Source organism: Buteo buteo, chromosome 7 (genome assembly GCF_964188355.1).
Source record: "Buteo buteo chromosome 7, bButBut1.hap1.1, whole genome shotgun sequence".
Lineage (NCBI taxonomy): Eukaryota > Metazoa > Chordata > Aves > Accipitriformes > Accipitridae > Buteo > Buteo buteo.
In genome coordinates this window covers 11,363,290-11,385,930 of record NC_134177.1, presented here as the reverse complement: position 1 = coordinate 11,385,930, position 22,641 = coordinate 11,363,290, and the positions used below count along the sequence as shown (strand labels likewise).

The following is a 22,641-nucleotide window of genomic DNA, read 5'->3' as shown; positions in this document are numbered from 1 at the left end:
ATCCCCACCCCCAGAAACCACATTTTCTTTCCTCTCCTCCTCTCTGGAAGTGTCTCTGAGTGGGCTTCAAGAGGTCCCTCGGCGACTGCGGGTTTTGGTCGTCACTCCTTGATGGAAGGTGAGAGCCGAAGGGCTGGTTCACAGCAAGGCTGGCGTTTGCCGAAACAGCAGATGGGCATCTGGAAATGCAGCACAAGCACGTGGCAGCTAAGAAGCATATCAAGAAAATACAACTTTTTCCTACACTGGAAATCCCCAGGGTTGCACCAAAGTACTACATGCACCCCGAGGTCATCTGGGAAATGCCTGTGTGTGGGACATTCAGGCCTTTCCCTCCCCTCCGCTGGGTCCTGGCTGTCCCCTGTCATGGCGGGGAGCGCTGCTCTCCCCTCCGCCCTCTCCCTCCTCGGGGGCTGCCGGTGAAAAGGCCTCTCTCCCCCCGCTCCCGAGGCGCAGGCATGTGGGCCGGCAGCGCTGCCGCAGCCCCTGCGAGCGACCGGCTGCCACTGCTCTGCCTGGGGAAGATCCACTTGGCAATGGCGGATCTTCTCCACACAGGTGCCGGACGGGGCGAAAGGCTGGGGAGGCAAGGAGGGGCTCCCGAAGCCCTCCTGGAGCTGCCCTCTCCGCCTACCCGCACCCCGTACCCTGCCTTCTGCTAGGCTGGCTGACGCTCAGGGAGCGGGGGCCCCGGCAGGGCCCGCCCGGCTCTCCGGGGCCGGGCTTCGCTCAACCGGCCGGCCGGGGCCGCAGGGGCGGGGACCGGGGCCGACTGCCAGGCCGCGAAGGGGCGCCGCCGCCCGGCGCTCTTCTGTCCCCGCCGAGCTCCCGTCGCTGCTTCCGGCGCGGACTCGGAAGCGGAAGGGGGGAGCTGAGGCAGCGTGAGGAGATGGCGGCCCGCGGCACGGCGAGGCGGGGGACCGGCGCGGGGGTGGCCCGCGGGCCCGACCCGCAGGAGGAGCCGCCGCCGCCGCTTCAGGCCGTGCTGGTCGCCGACAGCTTCAACCGCCGCTTCTTCCCTATCTCCAAAGACCGGCCGCGGGTGAGAAATTCCCCCCACACACACCCCCTCCGCGCCTGCTGCCGCCTCCCCCGGGCTGGTTCCTCTGGGGCCGCCTGTCCTGTCCTGTGCCGGCCCGGCCCCGTCCCTGGCGGGGCTGGAGCGGGCAGGCCTCTGAAGAGAGGCGGAGTGCTCGCCGGCAGCGAGGGTCGGGCCCGGGGTCGCGGCGTGCCCCGCCGTGCGAGCCCCGGGCTGGGCCGGGGGGAGGCGAGGCCCCCCCAGCCGCTCCTGGCAGGTCCTGGGGTGCTGCCGGGCCCCTGCCTCCGCCCGGGGCTCGGGCAGCCCCCACCGCCGCGGCTTTTCCCGCTTTCCCCCACGCTGTGGAGGCCTCTGACCGGTTCTCATTTGTAAGAGTTTATATCCCCCGCTGGAGAGGCAGCGAGGATCTCGTTGCTGCGTTGGTGCTGTTCGCTCTTCCATATGGCAAGGCAAACTGCACCGTTTGCTTTTAGTCTGTCGCTGATGCAGGAGCAGCAGTGGGTTTGGGCAGGCTTGTTTCAGATAGAGGAAAGGAGCAAAGTCTTTGTCCTTGCCAGCAGTAATGGGTAAAAGAATATGGCCAGAAAAGTGGATGGGGAAAGCGCTGTAATTATCCTGATCAGAAGGCTGTATGTTAAAGGAACGAGCGCTTCTGGAGAATTTAGGTCTGAACAATTATCTTGCTTCGTTTGCTGATTAAATGTTTGTGGTGGTCATAATTATACACGCGAGCTCAAGCCTGAAACAAAACAGCACGAAAAATGAATTAAAGAGTAGTATGAGATCACTCAGTTGTGAATCAGTAATTCGGTTTAAAAGTGTGGCTTGAATCTCAAGTCAAGAGAATACTCACTTCACGTTAGGTTGGTGGGTTGGGTTGGGTTTTTTTTTCTTGTTTAATTCTGGACAGTCATATTCCTGTGGCTTCATATTCATGTCTGACAGGTTTTTCTTGAAACAGTTAAAGCCTGAGTCAGGGAATCAGGACTCTGGGATTTTTTTTTTTTTTCAGTGTCTCTCATTTATCTGAGTCTTCTTAAAGAGTTTTCTGTGTGATAACTTCACTTTTTTTTTTTTTATGCCTTCCTTTCTGAACTGAGGATCTGCCCCTATAGAAAATCAGAAGCTAGCTCTTACCGTTTAGATCAACTCTAAAAATGTTTGATAAAAGGTGGCGGAGCAGTTACTCGCGTTATTTTTCTGGTACTACTGATGATATTATATCCTCAAGTTGGAAGGGGCTGTTGCTGATGTTGAGGTACAGAGCATTTGTTCAGCTATCCATATGTTTTTCATTTTTGGGTTTTTTTTTTAGGCTCTTTTACCTATGGCAAATGTGGCCATGATTGACTATACCTTGGAGTTCCTAACAGCAACTGGAGTGGAAGAAACCTTTGTTTTCTGCTGCTGGAAGTCAGCTGAGATAAAAGAGCATTTACAGTAAGAATCTCTTCCTCTTTTTAGTTTTATCACAGAAAGGATTCTTCTGTCCTCCAGCAAGCCTCAAAGGTCTTACTGATCCTTCTGATGAAAACTGTGTGCAAGAGATTCCCTTTCAATGGTTATCTCCTAGCACATCTCAAAAAAGACCATTTCTCCTGTGAAGGAGTGTGGTTGTGCAGTGTATTAAAAGGGTTGAGTGTTTTGGGACTGCAGTTATATTGGCATTTAACTTTTTTTGTCTAAAAGCAGGGGTTTCCTGTGGGTAGCCATGTAAATTAGAGTACCACCCTTTGCGTTATGCTCTGTCTTGGTATGCCATGCAGCATATGGAAACAACTCTCTCAACATCTTTGCCTCTGCATGCTGCAGATTTGCAAGCTAAAGAGAAGCATGCAGTCCTTTCCCTGCCTGATGTACTGCTTTCTGAGAAAAAAGTTTGGGCTGTGTGTAACTTTTCCTTCTCCATGGTCAAAACTTGGCTCGCAGTGGAGTCAGGTTTCCTAAGTTTCCATAAGCTACAGTCTCAAAGTCTAAGCCTCTTCAGTTCATCTGCTATGTGCAAATGAGCATACCTAAGCCTATCGATAATGGGCTCGTAATAGCGTTCTCCCTGCATTCACTTACAGGTGTGGCGTGCACTGGAGCACTGTGTCCTAGCGTGTTCTCTATAGAAATATCCTCTTTATGCCTTCCTGATGTGTTTTTCTCCTTCCAGAAAATCTAAGTGGTGCCGCCACACTTCTCCCAACACGGTGCGCTTTGTGACTTCTGACCTGTACCGCTCCCTTGGTGATGTGCTACGAGACGTTGATGCCAAGTCCCTTGTTCGTTCTGACTTTATTCTCGTCACTGGAGATGTGGTGTCCAATTTCAATATATCGAAAGCCCTGGAAGAGCACAAGTACGTGTTGAAAGAGTGTACGCTTGCCTGGCTTGCTGAGACTGGGCTCTAACTCTCTGAAGAGTGATTTTAAAGCTCTGCCCTTCTTTTTCAGGTTGCGTCGTAAGATGGAAAAGAATGTTTCTGTGATGACGATGATATTCAAGGAGTCCTCACCTGGTCACCATGCCAGGTGCAAAGAGGATGACATTGTTATTGCTATGGACAGTGCCACAAACCGTGTCCTTCACTACCAGAGAACACAGGGGCTGAAACGCTTCCGCTTTCCTATGGTGCGTCTGGAACCTGACAGGTGGAAAAGGGCTGCAGTAGTGAAGCAGCCCACCCCAAGGAGGAGGTCCTCCTTGAGTGAGGGCTGGGGAACTGTGCTTGCTGCTTCTTTTGGAGGAGCAGATGATAGGAAGTAACTCTTGGTAAAGTGGCTTTTTTTTTCCTTTAACCTTTATTTGAGGCTTGATGATATTGTGCAGGGACACATGTTTGGGATTCATTTCAGAGTATGATGATGGGGCAGACATATTTCTCACAATTCAGTTTTTGCCTTTATTTGATTCCTTTTCTCCATGTGAAACAAAGGAGGGGTGGATGATTTGTACTGTCACAGGGGTTCCCAAATTGGGGTGCATATACTGCTATCATATACAAACCATTTTGAAGCGGCACTGAGCCTGGCATGGGGGGAGGAATAACAGCACATGCAAGGGGTAGTACTTCCTATTATCTCTGCCTCTACTTTTCACCTAATAATGTAGTAAATGCTTTGTAAATACCTGTGGAGGCACTTTCTCCAGTGAGATAGATGGATCTTTTTCTTTTTTCAACTTGGAACTAAGACTCTGATTATATGGCATTTTTATCCCCAAATCAGTAATCAGTAGATTATTTTTTACCTTCAGTTGAAAGCACAAATCACTGTAGGAAACCAAAAAGGAAAAACCAAAGCAAAAAACAACAACAAAAAAACAACCCACAGCTGTAGAAATCCGCAGGGGGTATGGAAACTATGAATACCTCTTTTGATTTATTAATGTTCTTTGTACATTTGTAGCTCCAAGCAACTAAGGTAAAGAGCCTCTTGGAGGAACAGTGGTTGTTCGAAGTACAAACTGTTTCTTGGAGAGCTGCACTGTGTAAAGATGAGGCCAGTCTCTTCTGACTGACATGCAGCTCTGTGTGTGACCAGGCTGTGCCTGCTAAGCTTGTATTTCAGTGTAGATTGTAGATTCCTCTGATCTTCAGAACTTCAGGTAGTTTAATAATTCAATCAATAGTTCCCCGGCTTATAGAAGGCTTTTGGGGTTCGGTACTGCGTAAGGCACTCAGATCATCTGAATTTTTTCCTCTTTCAGAGTCTGTTCCAGAACTCTATTGAGAACGTTGAGGTGCGCCATGACTTGCTGGATTGTCATATCAGCATCTGCTCTCCACAGGTGAGTTCTGCCCTTCTGAGGCTCCAAAATTCAATCTGCATTGCACCCTTTGTCCTGCTGGTGTGCAGGGGGTGCGTTCGGCTTGAGTGTACTAGGTTTCGAAACCAGAACTCTCAGTTGTGCACAGTGACTGAGCTGAGAGATTGAGCGATCAAGTCGCACTGCTCTGTGGACTGTGTGGGTGCTCAGTCTGTATCTGGCATCTGCTGCTCAAGCCCAGGCAGAACTAGACAGTGGATGCGTTGGTAGACTGTCTGATTTGGCATAGGATGAAACTGTTCTGGAAAATAAGTGATTTCACTTCCGAGTATAGTAACATCTGTGGAGCAGAGGTGATGGCTATGCTATGGAAAAGTGTCAGTACTTGCAAGCTGGTACTGTGTTAGGGTAACATTCAGGGTTATTCCAGCCTAGGCTCGCTAACGTCTCTTCCACATCTGAAAAAGCTAGTCTACAGGCTTCCTTTGGGATTGAAACTAAAAGTGAGGCTGTGCAGATTGCTTGGAAATGCTAAAGCACTGTTTTGCCCCTTCTGAAAACCAGAATCTATTCACAGTCTCTGATAGGAGGAGGAGATGGGAGGGTCAACACTCCTATCAGGAGGAATCAAAGCTTTATTCAAGGCAAGAGCATCACTTTCCTGTACTGTATAACTCAGCTCTCTGAGAACCACTGAACAGCCTTTAATTATCTGGCTTCCCTGACAACATTTTCTGCTAATTATATTATTACCTTATCTTTTATTCCTGGCAGGTGGCTGAGCTGTTCACAGACAATTTTGACTACCAGACACGAGATGACTTTGTGCGTGGTCTGTTGGTGAATGAGGAGGTAAGGAGCGGGTTGTTACAAGTGAGATCCTATTACCTTGCATTAGAGAATCTTCTGACATGCTCCTGCCTGTCTCCCAGGTCCTGGGGAACCAGATCCATATGCATGTAACAACAGAAGAGTATGGTGCCCATATATGCAACCTGCTAATGTATGAAGCTGTGTGCTCTGACATCATCCGGCGCTGGGTTTATCCTTTGACTCCAGAGATGAACTTCACCGATGACAAGAATCAGAGTTACACCCATTCTAAACACAACATTTACCGAGGGGTGGATGTTAGCCTTGGCCACGGCAGCGTGCTGGAAGAGAACGTACTCATTGGGCAGGGAACGGTCATCGGCAGCAACTGCTCCATAACAAACAGTGTTATTGGGCAGAACTGTAGGATAGGTGAGTACCAGAATGGGGAACATGCATGCCTTGCCAGGCAAGGGCACAGGTTGTTGGGATTTAAAGTGCATTTGGCTCTCAGAGAGGATGATAGGTGGGTACTAATTGACCTCTAATGGGAAGAAAGGAGAAAAGCTTGGTTTTCCAGCAGAGGAAATAGATTAGTTTTCAGGGTACCATAATGATGCTGAAAGGTGGAAGGCAATTCATGCAAATAAGTCATTTCAGCAGTAGAGAATGCATGATGTTTACTGATCTAGAGTTATCACCCACCAACATCCTGCAAATGAGGGACATCTGTCCCTGTCTTTGTGAGCTGCCTGGTACTCCTTCATCCTAGTCTTGGCTGGAATTTTTTTGTGAGTTGGCTGTATTTGTGCAAAACCAAGATGTCAGTTGCTACTGTCAACTTGTTAAGTCTCTGCAGAGAACAAACTTGTCTTTTAGCTTTGGGTAAGAAATGGCCCTAGGCCTCTTAAGGCCAATTTTTACCTTTCATCTAACATCCATCATGCACCAAGGGCATTGGGATTCAGTAAGGTGCTTTCTAGTGGACTCAGCAGTGTGGGACAGCAGCAAACTGCCTTGCTCAACATATTTGTGCTTGGTGATGTGTAACAGGTGATAAAGTAATTTTGGACGGAGCTTTTCTCTGGGACAGAGTACACATAGCAGATAACGTGGAGATCTGCCATTCTGTTATCTGCGATGAAGCTGAAGTGAAGGAGAAAGTAAAGCTAAAGCCCCACTGTGTCCTCTCTTCTCAGGTGAGCTGTATTTATGTCTGTTCTGCTTTCTGCCTTTCTTGGTAGGTTACTAGACTTACGGTAGACCATAGCAGAATACAGGGCTGCTCCAAGCCTTTCTGCAGAGGTGGGCGATATGCTACTGCTCCCATCTTTTTCTTCCTTTTGTTTGGCTAGGGTAGTACGGTATGTGATCTAGCAGTGCTGATGTCTTCACTTATACTTGTTAGTATACAGCTTGTCTGGAGCAGCTGTTGTCCATGCTGGTGGAGGTACAAGGGGGCGATTGGGGTATTTCTTCATTAAGGTATGTTGCACATATTTGCAGGTAGTAGTAGGTCCTGGCATCACTCTTTCTGAGGGCACAGTGATCTCTCTGCACCCACCAGATGAGGAGGAAGAGGATGATGACCAGTTCAGTGATGATTCTGGTGTGAACAAGGAGGAAAGCAAAGTGAAACTGAAAGGTATGAGAGTCTCTGGCTCCATGCACTCAGGCTATGCAGAGGCCTTTGCCTTCCATGATCTTTTGGGGTCTTTCCCTCCCCCATTCTAAACTCTACAGTGCCAGGCTGGAGCTTAGTGCTGCATTCAGCTTGGAACATGTATTTTCAGTAGGGCAGGCAAGGATATTTGGCTCAAGTTGGACGGTGAGATGTACCTCAATACCCCAGTATTAAAATCTTTGGAGAGTCAGCTTTTCTTAGATTAGGAGCCTTGTAAGACACAATAAGCTGAAGCTGGAAGAGATGTTCAGTTCAAGGCAGGTTGCAAGATCTACGTCCTCATACCTGGACTGTGTCCAAGGACTTTGTCCTTGTGAAATACTGTTTCTGTCAATTTGGGTTTGTCGAGGGATCTAAACACGGTCAGATGAATGTTGCTGCTGTAGGGAGCAGTAAGTCGGTCACTTGTCAAGGCAAGTGAGAAGATAAAAGCTGAAATCCCTATGCATCTGCAGGAATCCTGGCTCCCTCTCATTGAAGGATATTTAGGGGCAGTAATATGCAGTTTATACTGGTCTATTTCAGGTTTGCCTGTAAGCTGATGCAGTACATCTACCTCCTAATAACTGTTTCTTTTTCAGGTTACAATAAAAAGGATGTAGGCTCAGAGGGCAGAGGCTATCTCTGGAAAGCAGATGACAAGAATGAAGAGGATGAAGAAGAGCAGAGACAAAGCCTATGGGGTGAGGAAAAGTTTAGTGTAGTCACCTGGGGATGGACAGACAGACCTGTGTCAGGGAAAGTGGCTGAGTGGGACCCTGGTAATTGTGTTCAGAGTAAGACGTGGGCTTTGTGAAGCAGACTGGCTCCAGATAACATATGTGTGTGGAGGCAAGGTGAGAGGTGAAAGCAAGTGGTGAACCAGATTCTCTTTCTTCCTGTGCTCGATATTTATTATATCTTTGACTTATGCTAACACACACAACTGTCTGTGCTGTGAATGGTGCACTATGGGATACCAGGCCCTCCCTTAGAGGGAATATGCTTTGGCTATTCTGGGTACTGCTGGCTTTCTTCCTGCTAGTGACAGCGTCTGCTGACATTGCTCCATCGTGAGTCAGCAGTCTGCGCAAAATGCATTTGCTTCTGTCCCTGTCCTTTGTTGTCTGCCTGCAGACTCTTAAAAAGTCCCATTATCCTAGTGCCAGCTGTAGCATTCCCTCTGCAGCAAATCTAATCATCTGGACCTGTAAGCAGAAGCTTCCTTGCAAGGACGGATAGTTGCTGACTTGGTTGGGAAGTCCGTGGGACACCTGGTACCTCATGCATATGACAGCTGCAGCTTTTGAGTGTTGAATGCTGTGTCTTCTCTTCTTCATCAGGCCCAGCCATGCATTCAGAGGAAGAGAGCGAGTCGGACAGTGACCTCAGCATGGGCTCTGAGGAGCCAGACAGTCGGGCAGCGTCCCCTCAGCTAGATGATATCAAAGGTGAGAGATGGGCTGTTAAGAAGTATGGTGAGCCTGCAGGTCATGCAGTGAGTGTGAGATTTGTGCTGTATTCTCTAGGTGTATTGGAAAGTTTGTAGATGTCTAGAATATGTTTGTTTCCTGACCTCACTTCCTTAACTTTCCCTGTGTTGCTCTTGTGATAACCCAAGGCAGCCAAGGATAAGAAGCTAGACAAAGAACCTCCATCTTTCTCACCCCTGATCACTGGGCCGTCATGAAAGCGACCTCCCTGAGTTGTCTGTTTAAATGGCAGTGTCATTGCCTAAACTCAGAGATTGTGTGAAGGTTCAGCAGAGTTTCCCTGTGTAGACTGCTTACTGCTGTAACCATGCTGGAGAATTAAATGTCCTTGTAGGACCTGCCTCTTTTGGCAGATATATTTTGGTGTTCTTTTGTTGTGTTAAGCTTACCTGGATTTGAAAGGTGTTCAAGCCAAATTGGGAAAAAAAGCACACCTTTTTCATGTTAAAATATCTCCCCAAAGGAAATTAAACCAATAAATTTTAGGTTTGAGTTCACATCTTTAGTTAGGGGAAGATGACATTTGTCTGAATAGGAAAGGCTAGATTGTGAAAGTATAATAGAAACTCTACTCTTTTAAAAGGTTGCCAAAGTAAATAGCTTGGTACTGGTTTGTGTGGATAGATCAATGGTATCTAGTAGGTCGACTCCTTTATTTGAATTATATTCCACTACTCATAAGTATAGTTGATGTGGGTTTGTGCCAGCTTACAGAGAACAAATAGGCATCTGTGTGAGAATGCTTCCTTTAGGGATACAGTTTCTTCAGTAATGAACAGTTTGAAGAATCTATGCTTTTCCCTCTCATGTCTAACTACCTGTCCTTTCCTTCATTAGTTTTCCAGAATGAGGTTCTGGGTACGTTACAGAGGGGTGAAGAAGAAAACATTTCCTGTGACAACCTGGTCCTGGAAATCAACTCCCTCAAGTGAGTTTTCCCTTAGGGATGCTGTCCCTTATGCTGAACAGTTGGATTTGACAGTGGATCTAGAAAGAAGAGGAGAAACCATGTGAATACCCACATTCAATTGTTAAACATTAATTTTATCAGTATAGAGCATGAGAAATGCAGATTAGAGATCATGACTGAATGATGACAGGATTTGATGGAGAGCACCAGCTGCATCTATAGCATCCTCAGTGGTTAGGCTTTTCCTGCCCCAATTCTTGTAACAAGAGATTGCATTGCTATTAAGTAACTGTGGACTGAAGAGAGCAAGCCAGTTCTTGGCACAGACTGCCTGTAAGTTCGTGCAGGGGCTGCTGCTCTGTGCGTTGCAATATTCAACCAGCTGCCTGCAGCTGGGGCTGTGCTGTGGTGTGGCTTGTCCACTCTTATTACAGCAGCAAGTCTAGAATGCATAATCAGACTGCCTTTTACGTAGTATTTCTCAAATACAAACCTGTTTCCCTTCTTTTGCGCAACAGTATTCCTACAGCACTCTAGTAAATGTGAGGGTGCTGTCCCTGCAGCAGCTTGTTCTACTGTGATAGCAGATTTTCAGGACTTGTGGCCTTATGCAGGGCCTGATGCAACGCAAGGTGGTTTTACTGCCTGAATATTTGGAAAACCAAACAAACAAATAAAAAACAAGTCTGGAAAATGAAAATAATTTTCTGCTGTATCTCTGTGAAGAGGCGTGGTCTGCAGAGATCAGATGGTGTGAAATGTTGGGGGGTTTTGCCTTTTTCCTCGCAGGTATGCGTATAACATTGGCCTGAAGGAGATGATGCAGGTGCTCAGTAAAGTGATCCTGGAGTTCCCACTGCAGCAGCTGGATCCAAACCTGGACTCCCAGAACTATTTCTCAGCATTACTTCCTGTGAGTCCTGCTCCATTTGATTCTTCTTTGGGCTTGTCTCCTAGTGTGTAGGAGTCTGTCTGGATGCCCCAGGTAGTTCCTGGCTGAGAAGTCTTTTTGGTTAAGCCTGGAGCCACTTGAACTCCTTGAGTTCATGAGCCTCTTTGTCTTCTAGAGAAGTATAAGTGAACTGAAACTATTGTACCTGCTTGACAGAACTCAGCTGAGACTGTAGATGTGGGGAGCTCTACTTCAGAACCTATTTTTGTTTCTGTTACCTCTGTGTGATAGTGGAAGTGCATCGCTTGTAGAAGAGAAAAGAGAGGGACTGTTAGAGATGTCTTTACAGGCTTGCATTCCAGGAACCCGGTTCCAATCCATCATAAGCCCTGTCCCTGGGGCAGCAGGGAGCGCTCCTCTCCCAATGGGATCCTTTCCAAGGTCTTACTTGTCTGCATACTGTAATTGCTGCCAATTTTTTTCCAGCCAAATGCAAAGGCATGATATTGTTGTCTTTGAGCAAAGATACGCAGTTCTGTTGTATCTCTAAAGAGATGGGTTGTATAATTGGGTGAGAGCAATTTCTGTTTCCTGACTTAAGGGGGACAAAATAGGGTAGGATCTGCTTTAAAAAGCAGGCAGTCTTATCTTAATGGTTTTGTCGATCCAAACTGAAGCTGTTGTAGTATTTTTGTCTCTTTGCTATAGCCCATTTATGTATTTGAGTTTGCAAACTCTACAGGTTACGAAGGTGCTCTTTCAGAATGAATGGGTCTGACACATGTTTGGGAAGGACTATTTTTTTAGGAGGTGGAGCTAAAGAGGAGCACTAGACATCCCATAGTCCTTTCTCTGAGGAAGTATGTGCTTTCAATTGATGGGAAAGGGTGGAAAACTAATTCTTCTTTATGTAGGCGTAAGCATGGTACTTAGTTCATCCCCTGGAAGTGTGGAGGTGCCTTCTGTAGGAAACATCCATGTGAACTGATCTGTTCATCAGATGGCTTAGTGAGATTTTGCTGTTCACTCTGTTTAAATTCTGCTTGCTTTTGTTCATTTTTCCAGACTGTTTTCTTGAATAGCGTGTCCTGTCCTGGAAAGAGAGAATTGAAGGAGGAGGACCGAAGAAAATGTTAGAGCAGGTGTTAGATTCTAAGCGGAAAGCAGTACTTCTAGTCAACAGGTTGTGTGGAGTTGGTAGCTGTGTAGGATGGTCGTGGGTTTTTTTCCAGCTAGGATACAGCATGTCTTTCTGTCTCCCAGAGTGGGCTCCTAATCTAGTATGAGTAGGACAGGAGAGCTTCACTGCAGCACCCAGTCAGAAGAGGTTCTAGTCTGGGATAAAGGATACTATACAAATGCATAATGTTTTGTGTAATTGCCTAGCTGGTGCTCATGTTTAACAGCAGAAACAGCAAATCAACTTGCCTTTAGTGCAAAGCGATAATAATCTAAATGTAATGTTGAGGGTGACCATGCCCCATGTCATGGACAAGTGGAATTTCTCTAGGCAGGGAATTGTGTGGCATGTGCCTTTATGAAACACGAATTATCCTTAGATTTATCAAAGAGAGCCAAGTGTCAAATCAGTTGACCATCATGGCAGCCACTTTCTCCAGATGCTCCTTGGTAAAGAACAACCAGGAAGTTTCTTAGATAATCCTTCTCTGGGACAGTTTTGTGCCTCACTGTCTTTACTGTGTGCAGAATTGTGCTGGCGTTCTGTACTGAAATCAGCAGGAAGGCAGTATCCTGGTGAGGTATACTGTTAATGTTCAATTGCACATGTGATGTAGTCACTGTTACAATAACCCAATATGTTTGAGTTGAGATATGCCTCTAATGGAGGTAGTGAACGAGCCTTCAAGGACATTAAACAGACATTGATAGTCTTCCTGGACAGCAGCTTTGTGTATTTACCAACAGTGCTTCGAAGAGAAGAGACCGTTTCTTTGGGCAGAACATGCATGTTTGTACAGCATCTGAAACAGTGGCTTTTCTGCAACTTGTGGTTCCATAGTTAGTAAAAAGTACACTCCATTAATTTACTAATACGTACACCCTGAGAATCCCAAGCATTAGCTTGGTATAGGTTAGTACCTAGTGAAAGCATGTAGCTGAAGTGTGTAGCTATGCAGCTAAAGCTGCCTCAGTCAATAGCAGTATTAGGCTGAGATCTGCTTATGATGTTTTACATGTGGCAAAGTGTTATTTTGTATGAGATGGGGATACTTGCATTCTGAGAGTGGTGAATATCAGAAGCCCACTGACCTTTACAGAACTGGTTTATGTTTCTCACTCTCTCTGTAGCTCAACTCTGACTAAGAGATGTTGAAGGAAGATGGGTTGCTTGTGTAAGAGTGATGGTAGAGCACTCCCAGACACCTCAGGAGGGGAAATTGTAGAAATGCCATAGTTATGATGTATGGTTTGACTTGGAAACCACAGTATGTGCTCTGAAGTGCTGGCCCCCGAGCATGAAGCTCTTAAGTGTTGCAGCAATTTTAGGAAACAAGCATCCGGTAAAGGATATGCCCATGGGTATTTTTCAGATGAAACGTGGAGGGTTGAGAAATAGAGTTGTCCAGTTCGATGTATGTCAGGCATCTTGTTTGGCTCTTGTACAAGTTATAAAGCAGAGGTGGTACAGAAAACCAGACCTCTCCTAGAACTGTAGACATGATTTTAGCAAACATGGCTGAAGCTGCTGATAAACTGAAGGCTGTGCTTCTGTTGTCACTGAAGCAGCATCAAAAAGGTTATGTAGGTGAGGATGTCTAAAAGGTGCTGGGGGAGGCAATATAGTTGTTCAGTTTGCTGAGCTGGCCAGTGCCTGCACTGCTGCCCAGCAGCTAGCATGTGTGGTGCACCTCTTCAGGTTTCTGTTAGGGAGCCTTACTCTTTTGTAATGTCATGCAAGTGAACACAACATGGGATCACTTATTCAGGGACAAAATGGATCTCTGCTTTCACTGAAACAATTCGTGGTGATCAGCACAGATGCTGTTACGGTGTAACAGGTTGTAATTATAGCTTTGTCCCTTGTGCTTTGCGTGTACTTCATGATGGTGTTCTGTGCTGGAGGTAAGGGTAGAACAGGACTGGTGTCGAGACTGTTCTTCTGGAAAAAGAAAAGTGGATCACAAACCTCTTTGAAGTTGATACGGCATCACTGACCAGATCTGATATAAAATGAATCGACCTGTCAGAGGAATTTGATTGCTTTTTGCATACTGTAGATTGTTTTGAGGAGTTACCCAGGTAGAGTCAAAGCCTGGAAAGTTATGATGTTGTCCATAGGGCTCTTTGTCAGGTATCTTCACATTTTTCAGTCTTTTACTCAATCTAAAATAATTGCAAGCTTCCAGTTCCCCAGTTCAGATTTTCATGAAACTCTCAAAACAGCCTCTCCGGTCATACAGGCTCATAAGTGTATTTTTGCTAGGGGCTGTGTGAGGCTGAGCCCTACTTTCCCCATTAGCACCATTTACAGTACAGTGCATGTTCTCGACTTGAGATGGTATACTTTTTCTTCTTTCCCTTTCCCAGAAATAGGCGTACTTGATTGAGTCCTGGGGTTGTGAGTGTTTATAGCTCTGCTTTCTTTATAAATAACTTGCTTTCAGAAACTCAATAGCTTCTGGTTAGAATTGTGCCCACTTAGGATTTAAAGGCATTAACAGAAAGGTATTACAAAATATTTCTTAGCCTGGAAGGAACTTGCTAGTAGCTTTACTACATTTGAGGTGAGTATTTCCAAAGGATAATAAAAATGCAGGAGATGCTTATAGAGGAGGGAAGAGTCTTTAGGATTAAGCATTTTGCTAAAGGCTAAAATACTTTCTGGAAATATGCCATACAACCCTCAGTTTTTTGTTGTGATACCATGATGATTAGGATCATTCTGTGCTGTTACTGTTGTTCCTTGAGCCAGTCAATGTACTACTATACAGATCAGTTTGTTTGTACTAATCCCCTTTGTTTCTGCTTGAGGCATGCAAATTCCAGCATGGTTGCATAGCAAATGTGTCTGAAGAGGTGATGGAGTGTAGTATTATGGAGTAGTTGAGCACTGTTTCATAATACAGGCTATCTTTGGTAGTCCACGCTAGCCTGGGTTCTAGCTCTGCTCTATGTCCTGGAGTTCTCCGTCTGGCAGGGCTACTGCCTGTTAACAATTGTCCTGGACAGAATAATGCTGATTAACCCTGAATATAGGTGACTCAGAGTTTCTTCATTGCACCCCAAGCCCCTGTGAATTACCTGTTTCACTTCAAAACAGACCAGATGTGTTCTGTAAGGAGACCCTGTTGAAGGCACAGCAAAACAGTGTATCTGTATGGGCATGCCAGGGATGTAGTTGCAGGAATGCCTGCTGTTGAGTTAATCCATTTAAAAAGATGTGGAACTCTGATTTAATTTCCTGCAATGTTTTTGTAAGATGGTCTGGTCACGATGTGGCCAATGAGGAATTTTTGTATCTTATCCTAGTTCTGATACCTTTTAAAACTGTAATGGATGGGGGTCTAAGTATCTTTATTACCTTCTATCCCAGATTCAGGTCATTCTGTGCTGCTTTGCAGAGCTTTCCCTGCTGCTTGCCTTCCAGATATGTACAACAAGTGAAAAAGCTGTGGGGGACTTGGACAGAAATACTGTTTGAAGAGGCAGCACCAAAATCATTAAACTAAAGACTTCATAAAAAATAAGCCTTGGAGGAGAGAACTGAGATCAGCTAATAGTGTAACAACTTCTTGCCCTTCATCCTTCCCACCCATTCCCTGCAGCAGACTCCAGGATCCAAACAAACTTGCAGGCACACGTGTGACTTGCACTTAGGGGCTGCTCCACTGCGTTCCTGTTTTAGGGGTGGCTATTTTGCACTGTCCACTTCTACTCAGCTGGTAATTATCCTGGCACTATCTTTTTCTTTTTTTTCATACTTGCTCTTCTGCTTTGAAGGAAAGTTCCACTGAAATGTCAGCTGCTCTGTGGGGGGAAGATTTGAGTAGCATGTGTGTACCTCTCCTTATCAGTCTGCTGTGAAGTGATTTTCTTTGAGTACCACATTAAACACATTTATTGTGATAATCTAGTATTCCGTCCAGAGAGGCAAAACCAAGAAAGCTAATGGATACCCTCAAAGCTGCTTAGTAAAACCAGATCCTACCTGCACATGTGAAACTTAATAGCATCTGTTTCATGGACAGAGTGGGGCAAATATATAAAGTGGTCAGCTGAATGGTTTCTTAAAATGCTTCCCTGGGTCAGTTTCTTAGTGCAGCACAGCTGAGAAACGGGGCTGAGTGCACACATCCATCTCATAGCTCAGGAACTCTTCTGTTTTTCCTCTGCAGCTGTTGAAGAACTGGACCCCGTTGTTTAAGAACTACATAAAACGGGCGTCAGATCACTTGAATGCCTTATTTGCCATTGAGGAATTCTTCCTAGAACATGACAGTCTCTGCACGTCGATAGCTAAAGTGAGTATCCACGCCCAACTCTGAGGACCTGTTTTTGCTAGATGCATGGTGAAATGCATCCTGTTTGCATCATAGGCTTGTTTGCTTTAAAGGAGAGAATTTTGGGGTCTCAGTGGAGAGGGTGTATAGAAAATCCATCTATAACAATTGCTTTTAAAAAAAAAAATAATAATTGTATGTCTGTCTGTGCCTCTGAGGGAGCACAGCTGAGGGTAAGTATTAATTACCAGCATGCAGCCTGAAGAGAGCTATTATTTTGCAGCTTCTAACCTAGATGCCCTTGTTGTGTGACCCTGGAAGAGGCCAGGCCAGCGGCTTGCTATAGGAAGAGCTTTACTTCATTTATGTCTCTGTGGTCCCTGGGATCTAACTGTCAAATGGTTTATCCTACTTTAGAGTGCAAATCAAGCAAAGCTGGTAATAAGGGTGGGATTTCTTATTCAGGCTGAGCTAGTTATGAAACTGGGAATAAAGGGAAGCTGACATGTGTCTTATTACCTATCTCCCCACTTCTGAGAGTTTTCAGTATATTCCTCCTTGCCCTCCTCCACAAATATTTTGTCCCTGTGTTCTTTCTGCCCTATCGCACTGAGAGTATTTGACTTGGGTCGCAAGTCTTTCCTTTAGCTGTGTCTCAGGAAGCCCCTGTCACTTTTGGAAGAGCTCTCTTAGAGCCTGCTTAACTCTTGGTTCCTCAAGGAAGAGTAATCCTAACTTTTGCTACCAATGCTTCTGGCTAATGGCAAAGCACTTAAACTGAAGGCTTTTGGCTCCAGTCTTGGTGAGCCAAAATGCCCTTGAATTACAGCAATTGTTTGGCATGTGTCCATTGTTCTAGGGGCCTGGGTTTCCCTGGAGGCTGGGAATTGAAGTGACATTTTATATTTGGAGTTGGCAGCCAGCTTTGTCAGTGCTCTGCTGCAAGGAGACCGACTGCAAAGTGCCTGCTCTGCCTGAGCACAAAGGCACCCTGAGAAAGCATGACTGCATCTTACCCTTGCTGTACTGAGGAGGAGTTTGAGCTGATGAATGACCAATTGCTTTGACACCTGCCATAAGGCACTTTTAAGAGAGAACTGGCAGGAGGAGGGAGCCTGGGGAAGAGCTGGATAGATTCATGCTTTTCTCTGCACATGTCGCTGTTGTGCGTATGTGGGCCTGTGTAAGAGCTGCTTGTTAGATCTGCTTTGGAGATGGGTTTTGGGGTGCTTTAAAAAAAGAACTTGAGTAACATCTTGAACTGACACCCTCTGCGGCCCTTTGTTGCCCACAGCTCTCTATGTATCCACAGAGCTAAAGCCAATGGGGCTTGAACTTTGACTTATTAAGTGTCATAGCATCTAATTGTCAGGAACATAAGGCTTGGTAGGAGAAGCACAGTTATTTTTAACAATAAAAGCAAAATGAAGTAGACTGAGTGCCTTTTGTTGAAGATGGAGCTGGGAGACACAGATTATGTGCAAACTTTGTGGACATGAGCTAGCCCCAAAAGAGTTTATAGAAAGCCCTGTTGCTCTTTTCTAATTGATGCAGGTGTTGATGACATTTTACCAGCTGGAAATTCTGGAAGAAGATGTAATTCTCAACTGGTTCTCTTTGCGGGACACATCTGACAAGGGAAAGCAGCTTCGTAAAAACCAGCGGGTAAGTCCCAAAGGTGTTTAAACACAGGGGGTGGGAGTTGGGGGGGCAGGGAGAGACACATACACGCACAACAGCTGCTAAAAGAAAACTTTGAGTGGAGTTCGATGCCACTGTTGCCTTCTGTGGAGCAGCTGCCATTACATGGTAGGCCAGTAACGCACCCGTGCACTGAACACTAAGCAACACAACTTCATTCTCTAGAACAGACATTTCTGTGCATTCTGCCATAATCATCCTGTTTGGATGAGGAATGGAGGTAGTAAGAGAGGGAGATTGTTCCTAGTGGGCTCTCTGTAGCACGAGGCCAGCATTTTCTGAAGTAGCAGCACAACTTCTCTAAGCCAACACCCATTTGAAATGGGCTTTAGGCCAATGCCCTGCGTGCTGGCCCCATGCAATTCCTTTGAAGCTTTCATTCCTGGCTCACCAGTCCCTTCACATATATTTCTAAGCGTTTGCTGTACTGAGTGGTTTCATTTGGCTTGTGTTGCAAGGAGCATATAAACGTCCCCCCTCCATCAGGCAGAACTTTGTGCTGTAGTTTGGCTGAGCCCTGTTCCAGTCGTCCTCCCTGGATCTGCAAGAGGAGCAGGGGAAAAAAAGCCATCTCTGAAGAACTCCAACTTTGTTTAAAACCTTTGCAAAGTCAGCTCTTAGTATAGGTCAGCAGTGCTTTCAGCTGCTAATTTGAGCCCAGTTAAAAGGTAAAATGAGCTGCCTTCTTTATAGCAATTTCTTGGGGAGTAGGTTTTCCCAGCAGAGTGTTCCTAACATGTCTTAGCTAAGGTGTCGTCTCTTCTCCCTCAGGCTCTGAAAAATTCTCAAACTTTTGCTGAGTGTTGTCGGGATTGTCTGACTGGAGGAGTCTCCCTAAGGAATCTAATCAGTCTGGGTTTGTCTGTGGCATCCCAGTTGTTATTAATCTAAACTTTTGTCTCTCTCTCCCTCAATCTGTCTCTGTGTTTCCTAGAAACACTCTTTCTCTTGTGCATGATAGTGGTGCTCACTGACACAGTGTAGTTGTTGGGCATGGTGTCACTTGTTACCCAGTACATTTCTTTCTCTCTGCAGCTCCAGAAGTTTATCCAGTGGCTGGAGGAGGCAGAGGAAGAGTCGTCTGATGGCGACCAAGACTGATATGGTGGCTCAGCGTGAGAAGAGGCACTCTCACTGCCTTTCTGAGCTGAGTGGGCAGGGCAAGATCAATGCCAGCGCATGGTGTGTAGATGTGGGGCCTGACATCAAAATGACTGACAATCCCATCATTAATTAAGTTGTGTGTTCCCGACTTTGCCACTTCCCTCCCTCCCTCGCTTGCCCGGTGGCACCTTATGTCGGATGGTTGCAACCCAGTGCAAAAACCATAAGGGAAAAGCAGGAGGTGGTGATACCTAGAATCCCTCTGGGGCCTGGATATGATATACTATAAGCTATCTTTTGGGAGGTCCTTGTTACTAACACAAAGGGAGCAAATAGATGCAAATGCATACAATGCCTTTATAAATCTAACCATCGGGGTCGTGGAAGAATGGTCATACAGCTAAGTTACCTGGAGTGATTGTTGCTTCTGGAGCTAAGGGAACTCCTGCTGAAGAGACACTGGCAAGGTTGGCAAGTAGGAGCATGTGGATTAGGATCTGGAGTGCAGGACTGGGATTCAGGAGTTCCTGTGCCTGGAGAAGATGCAGTTGTCTGAGAATGCCCAAGGCATTTTGCAGCCTAGAAGGCACTTCTGTGATCCTTCCAAAAGGGAAAATCTCTTGCCATCTGCCATGCTAGGATCTAACACAAGGTTGCACAGTAGAGTTGGTAAAACCATGTGTTTCCCCCTTCTGTAGGACGGGGGATAATACGTGCTCAGTTCCCCCTGCGGGGGTTAGCTAATAGTGGATGTGCACTGGCCAGTGAAATGCTGTATGGATCACTGTACATCTTAGATGTGATCTGTCTTCTGTACGTCCCCAGCTTAGCAGACATGTTTTAGAGAAGTGTCTGTTTCTTTCTTTATTTTTTTTTTTTTTTTATAAAAAGGGAGCAGAGGTGCCTGGCTCCTCCTGCTGCACCAACTATACTTGTGTTTTGCTCTGGAGGCACTGACTGTACCAGCTGCTTTAAGAAGGATGCAGGTTCCGAAGTTCTGCTCCAGTGTGAGAAGGAGCAAATGGTATTTCCTTCAACAGCATGTGCTTTTTGTTTCCACATGATTTCAGTTATACAAGCTTGCTTACTTCATGTCCTTTTATTTATTTGAAAACTTCCCTTCCCTCAGACAGTAGGGAAAGTGCTGCAAACCCACTGTGAAGTTCAGCAGCCGCAGAGAACTCGGCATGCAGCAGGGAATGAGTGTGCCTCTGGCACTTTGTTGCCAGCACAGACAATGTGTGGCAGCAATAAGGCCTTTAAGAACAGCTTTCTTAGAAGTGTCACTGTGCTGTGTTCTTCCCTGCTCTCAAAGAACAGCAAAAAAGGCACAGCGAGAATCAGCTTTTGTTCATAGGTGGGTTATTTGTTGGATACGCTGACCTTGCCTCTGCCCCTTCAGGAGGAGCATGGAATAGATCCTGTGCACGGGGAAATGCACTGGAGCTGCCCACTCAGGATATTTACTTGGCCGTTCCGTGGTGCCACAGTTGTCAGTGAGGGGACAGCGTTGGATGCTGGAGACCAGGGATACTGCCTCTTAAAAACTGATGTTCAGGCAGGGTGATCTTGTGCACTCACACTATCAGTTGCCAGGATTGTGCGTAAATGTGCTTTGTTTTCTGACATCACAAACTCAGTCTTGTAAATGTTGGGGAAATAGTTGGTATCTGAATTTTCTGTATCTGCCAATATTTAATTCAGGGAGCAAATAAAAACTATGCTGGTGTTACCGGCTTGTTTGCGTTGTTTGACTTTGAATTATATGTCTCCAGCTGTGGCACGTGCCTGAGCAGGGCTTAACGGGTAAGCTAAATAACTCATTGCTACTTTTTTCTCAAGAGATTTTAAGCGCATAATAGGCAGGTAGGAAATCAGCACAGCATTGAATTGGTATAAATGTTCAGTGATAACTCATGACCTCACTGTTTACAAGTAGAGAACAGTTTATTAAAACTTCGGAACTTAGAAACCTGAAATGGGTGAGGTTTGGTTTTGTACAGGGGTATGTTGCAAAGATGAACCTTAAATCCTATGATACCTGTTATCCTTTGCCATGATGAGAATTATTGGGAATGTTGCCTGTTAGGTACTGCATTGTGCCCTCCTGATGCTGGGGAGTAAGAACTGGCAGAGAGGGGGAAGGACAGCTACAGAGCTCTTGGTAAAACCATTTACAAACCAGCTGCAAGACTTGGTAATTTTAAAATCTCCTTGGACATCTGAAGTATTTTTTTCCTTTTACAATGTAAGGATGGCTTAAAAAATAGGTTTAACGTGTAGTTCTGTAAATGGCTCGGTTTTGCCAGAGGCTCTTGAGTCTTTGTGCCAAGTAACAATTCCAGTTTTGTTTTTTCCACGTTCCTTCCTCCTTTGCTCCATAGTAGCCAACTTCTTCATGGTGCGAGTTGCTTTCTTACCCAGGGGTTAAGATCCAAGGGGATGATGTTGCTCTAGGGCCAAATATCCTTCAGGCCTTGGTGGTGTGTGTGTTGGGGTGGTTTTACAGGTGCCAAGAACAGAGTAGCAAAAAGGAGACAAAATAGGACATGATACTCTCCAAGGTGGAGTTCTGGCATGGTGCAGCATCCTTATGGGCAGGTTAGTGTATACTTCTTAAGTAATGCAATTAATGCTCCTTTAAGTATAGCATGGGCTTGATGCTTTCTATTGCTTTCAGTCAAGATTTGTATTTGGTTGGAAGACTAGAAATGCCTTTGAGAGCAACCTTGATTGCACAATCGTTGCTATCCATCTTTTTGAGCAATGTAAGCAGTAATTTTTTTTTTTTCTAAGGCCATTGTAGTCAACTTGTATGACTTCCCATTTGACATGGATGGATGGATGGATTAATGTCACCTGGTGTTCCTGTATCAAACCTATAACTTCAGTTAACAATAGTGTGCCTTTTCTAAAAGATAATAGTTTTGTGTTGCTTAAAGGTGTAAGTGGTGGAACTCAAGTACATCCACTTCTGCTTTGGGCTGTTCTGAGGGGTACTAAAATGCCTGGAACCTGTTTACCCTGTAAGGAGAAGCAATGCTATCAATGCTGCAATTTTTAAATGTAGATATAGGCCAACAGGCACCTCCTCGTGGACCTAGAGTGCTCAGCGCAATCCCCTTCTGCTAATTTCTTTGGCTCCGTGTTCTTAACCTCCATTCATTAAGAGTGAGTCATACTTCACAAGACCTCTGCGAGCAGTTAAATCAATCTATTGACTGAGTCTATTCAATCACTTGGCCTGTTTTAAAAGAAAAGGCAGCTGTAACAATAAGATTTCATCTCCTACCACCCTGTGGGTGTGTGGCACCCCTCCTCTGGGCTGCATGTTCTCCCTTTGGAGCTCAACACTTCAGAAAATTGCTCTTTTGGTAACAAAGGTGTCTAACGCATACAATATGGTTGTGGATGTGCATCCACAACTCTGCTGGGAGGTGGGCAAGAGAGTGGCTCTGTCAGGGGAAGACTATAATTCTTTCACATGGGCCCAGCTTCTGGGGCAGGGAGGTGTTGCAGAAAGACTTTAAGATAACTCTGTCAGGATTGACACAAGAAGCAGCAGCTTCAACTAAACTTTTCCATTCCTGACCTGGATTCTTCTTTCCAGGTACACCGGCTTTTACCACAGAGCTCCGAGCATGAGGAAGTGACAATCTTCCAAGAGCTGATGTGGAAACATGGGAGAGCCTCACGCCTCTTACAACTTCTGCTTACCTGAGGTCTTCCCTTGATTTTTTTTTTTTTTTTTTTTTTTAAATTTAATGTCAGATTCTTCACCCAGTCTAGCAGCGCTGCCCAGATAATTGCT

General features: G+C 45.7%; 1 protein-coding gene across 1 annotated transcript; it reads left to right on the top strand.

The window, feature by feature from the left end:
* Window positions 1-871: 871 nt before the first annotated feature.
* On the top strand, window positions 872-20,790 carry EIF2B5 (eukaryotic translation initiation factor 2B subunit epsilon). The gene is made up of 16 exons (XM_075031525.1): window positions 872-1,042; window positions 2,355-2,479; window positions 3,198-3,383; window positions 3,478-3,655; window positions 4,733-4,813; window positions 5,567-5,644; window positions 5,725-6,037; window positions 6,659-6,804; window positions 7,112-7,250; window positions 7,871-7,972; window positions 8,612-8,719; window positions 9,599-9,689; window positions 10,461-10,584; window positions 15,921-16,046; window positions 17,580-17,690; window positions 18,762-20,790. Exons 1-16 carry the CDS (start codon window positions 890-892, stop codon window positions 18,825-18,827), a joined length of 2,127 nt encoding a protein of 708 aa, XP_074887626.1. The 5' UTR covers window positions 872-889; the 3' UTR covers window positions 18,828-20,790.
* Window positions 20,791-22,641: the final 1,851 nt, after the last annotated feature.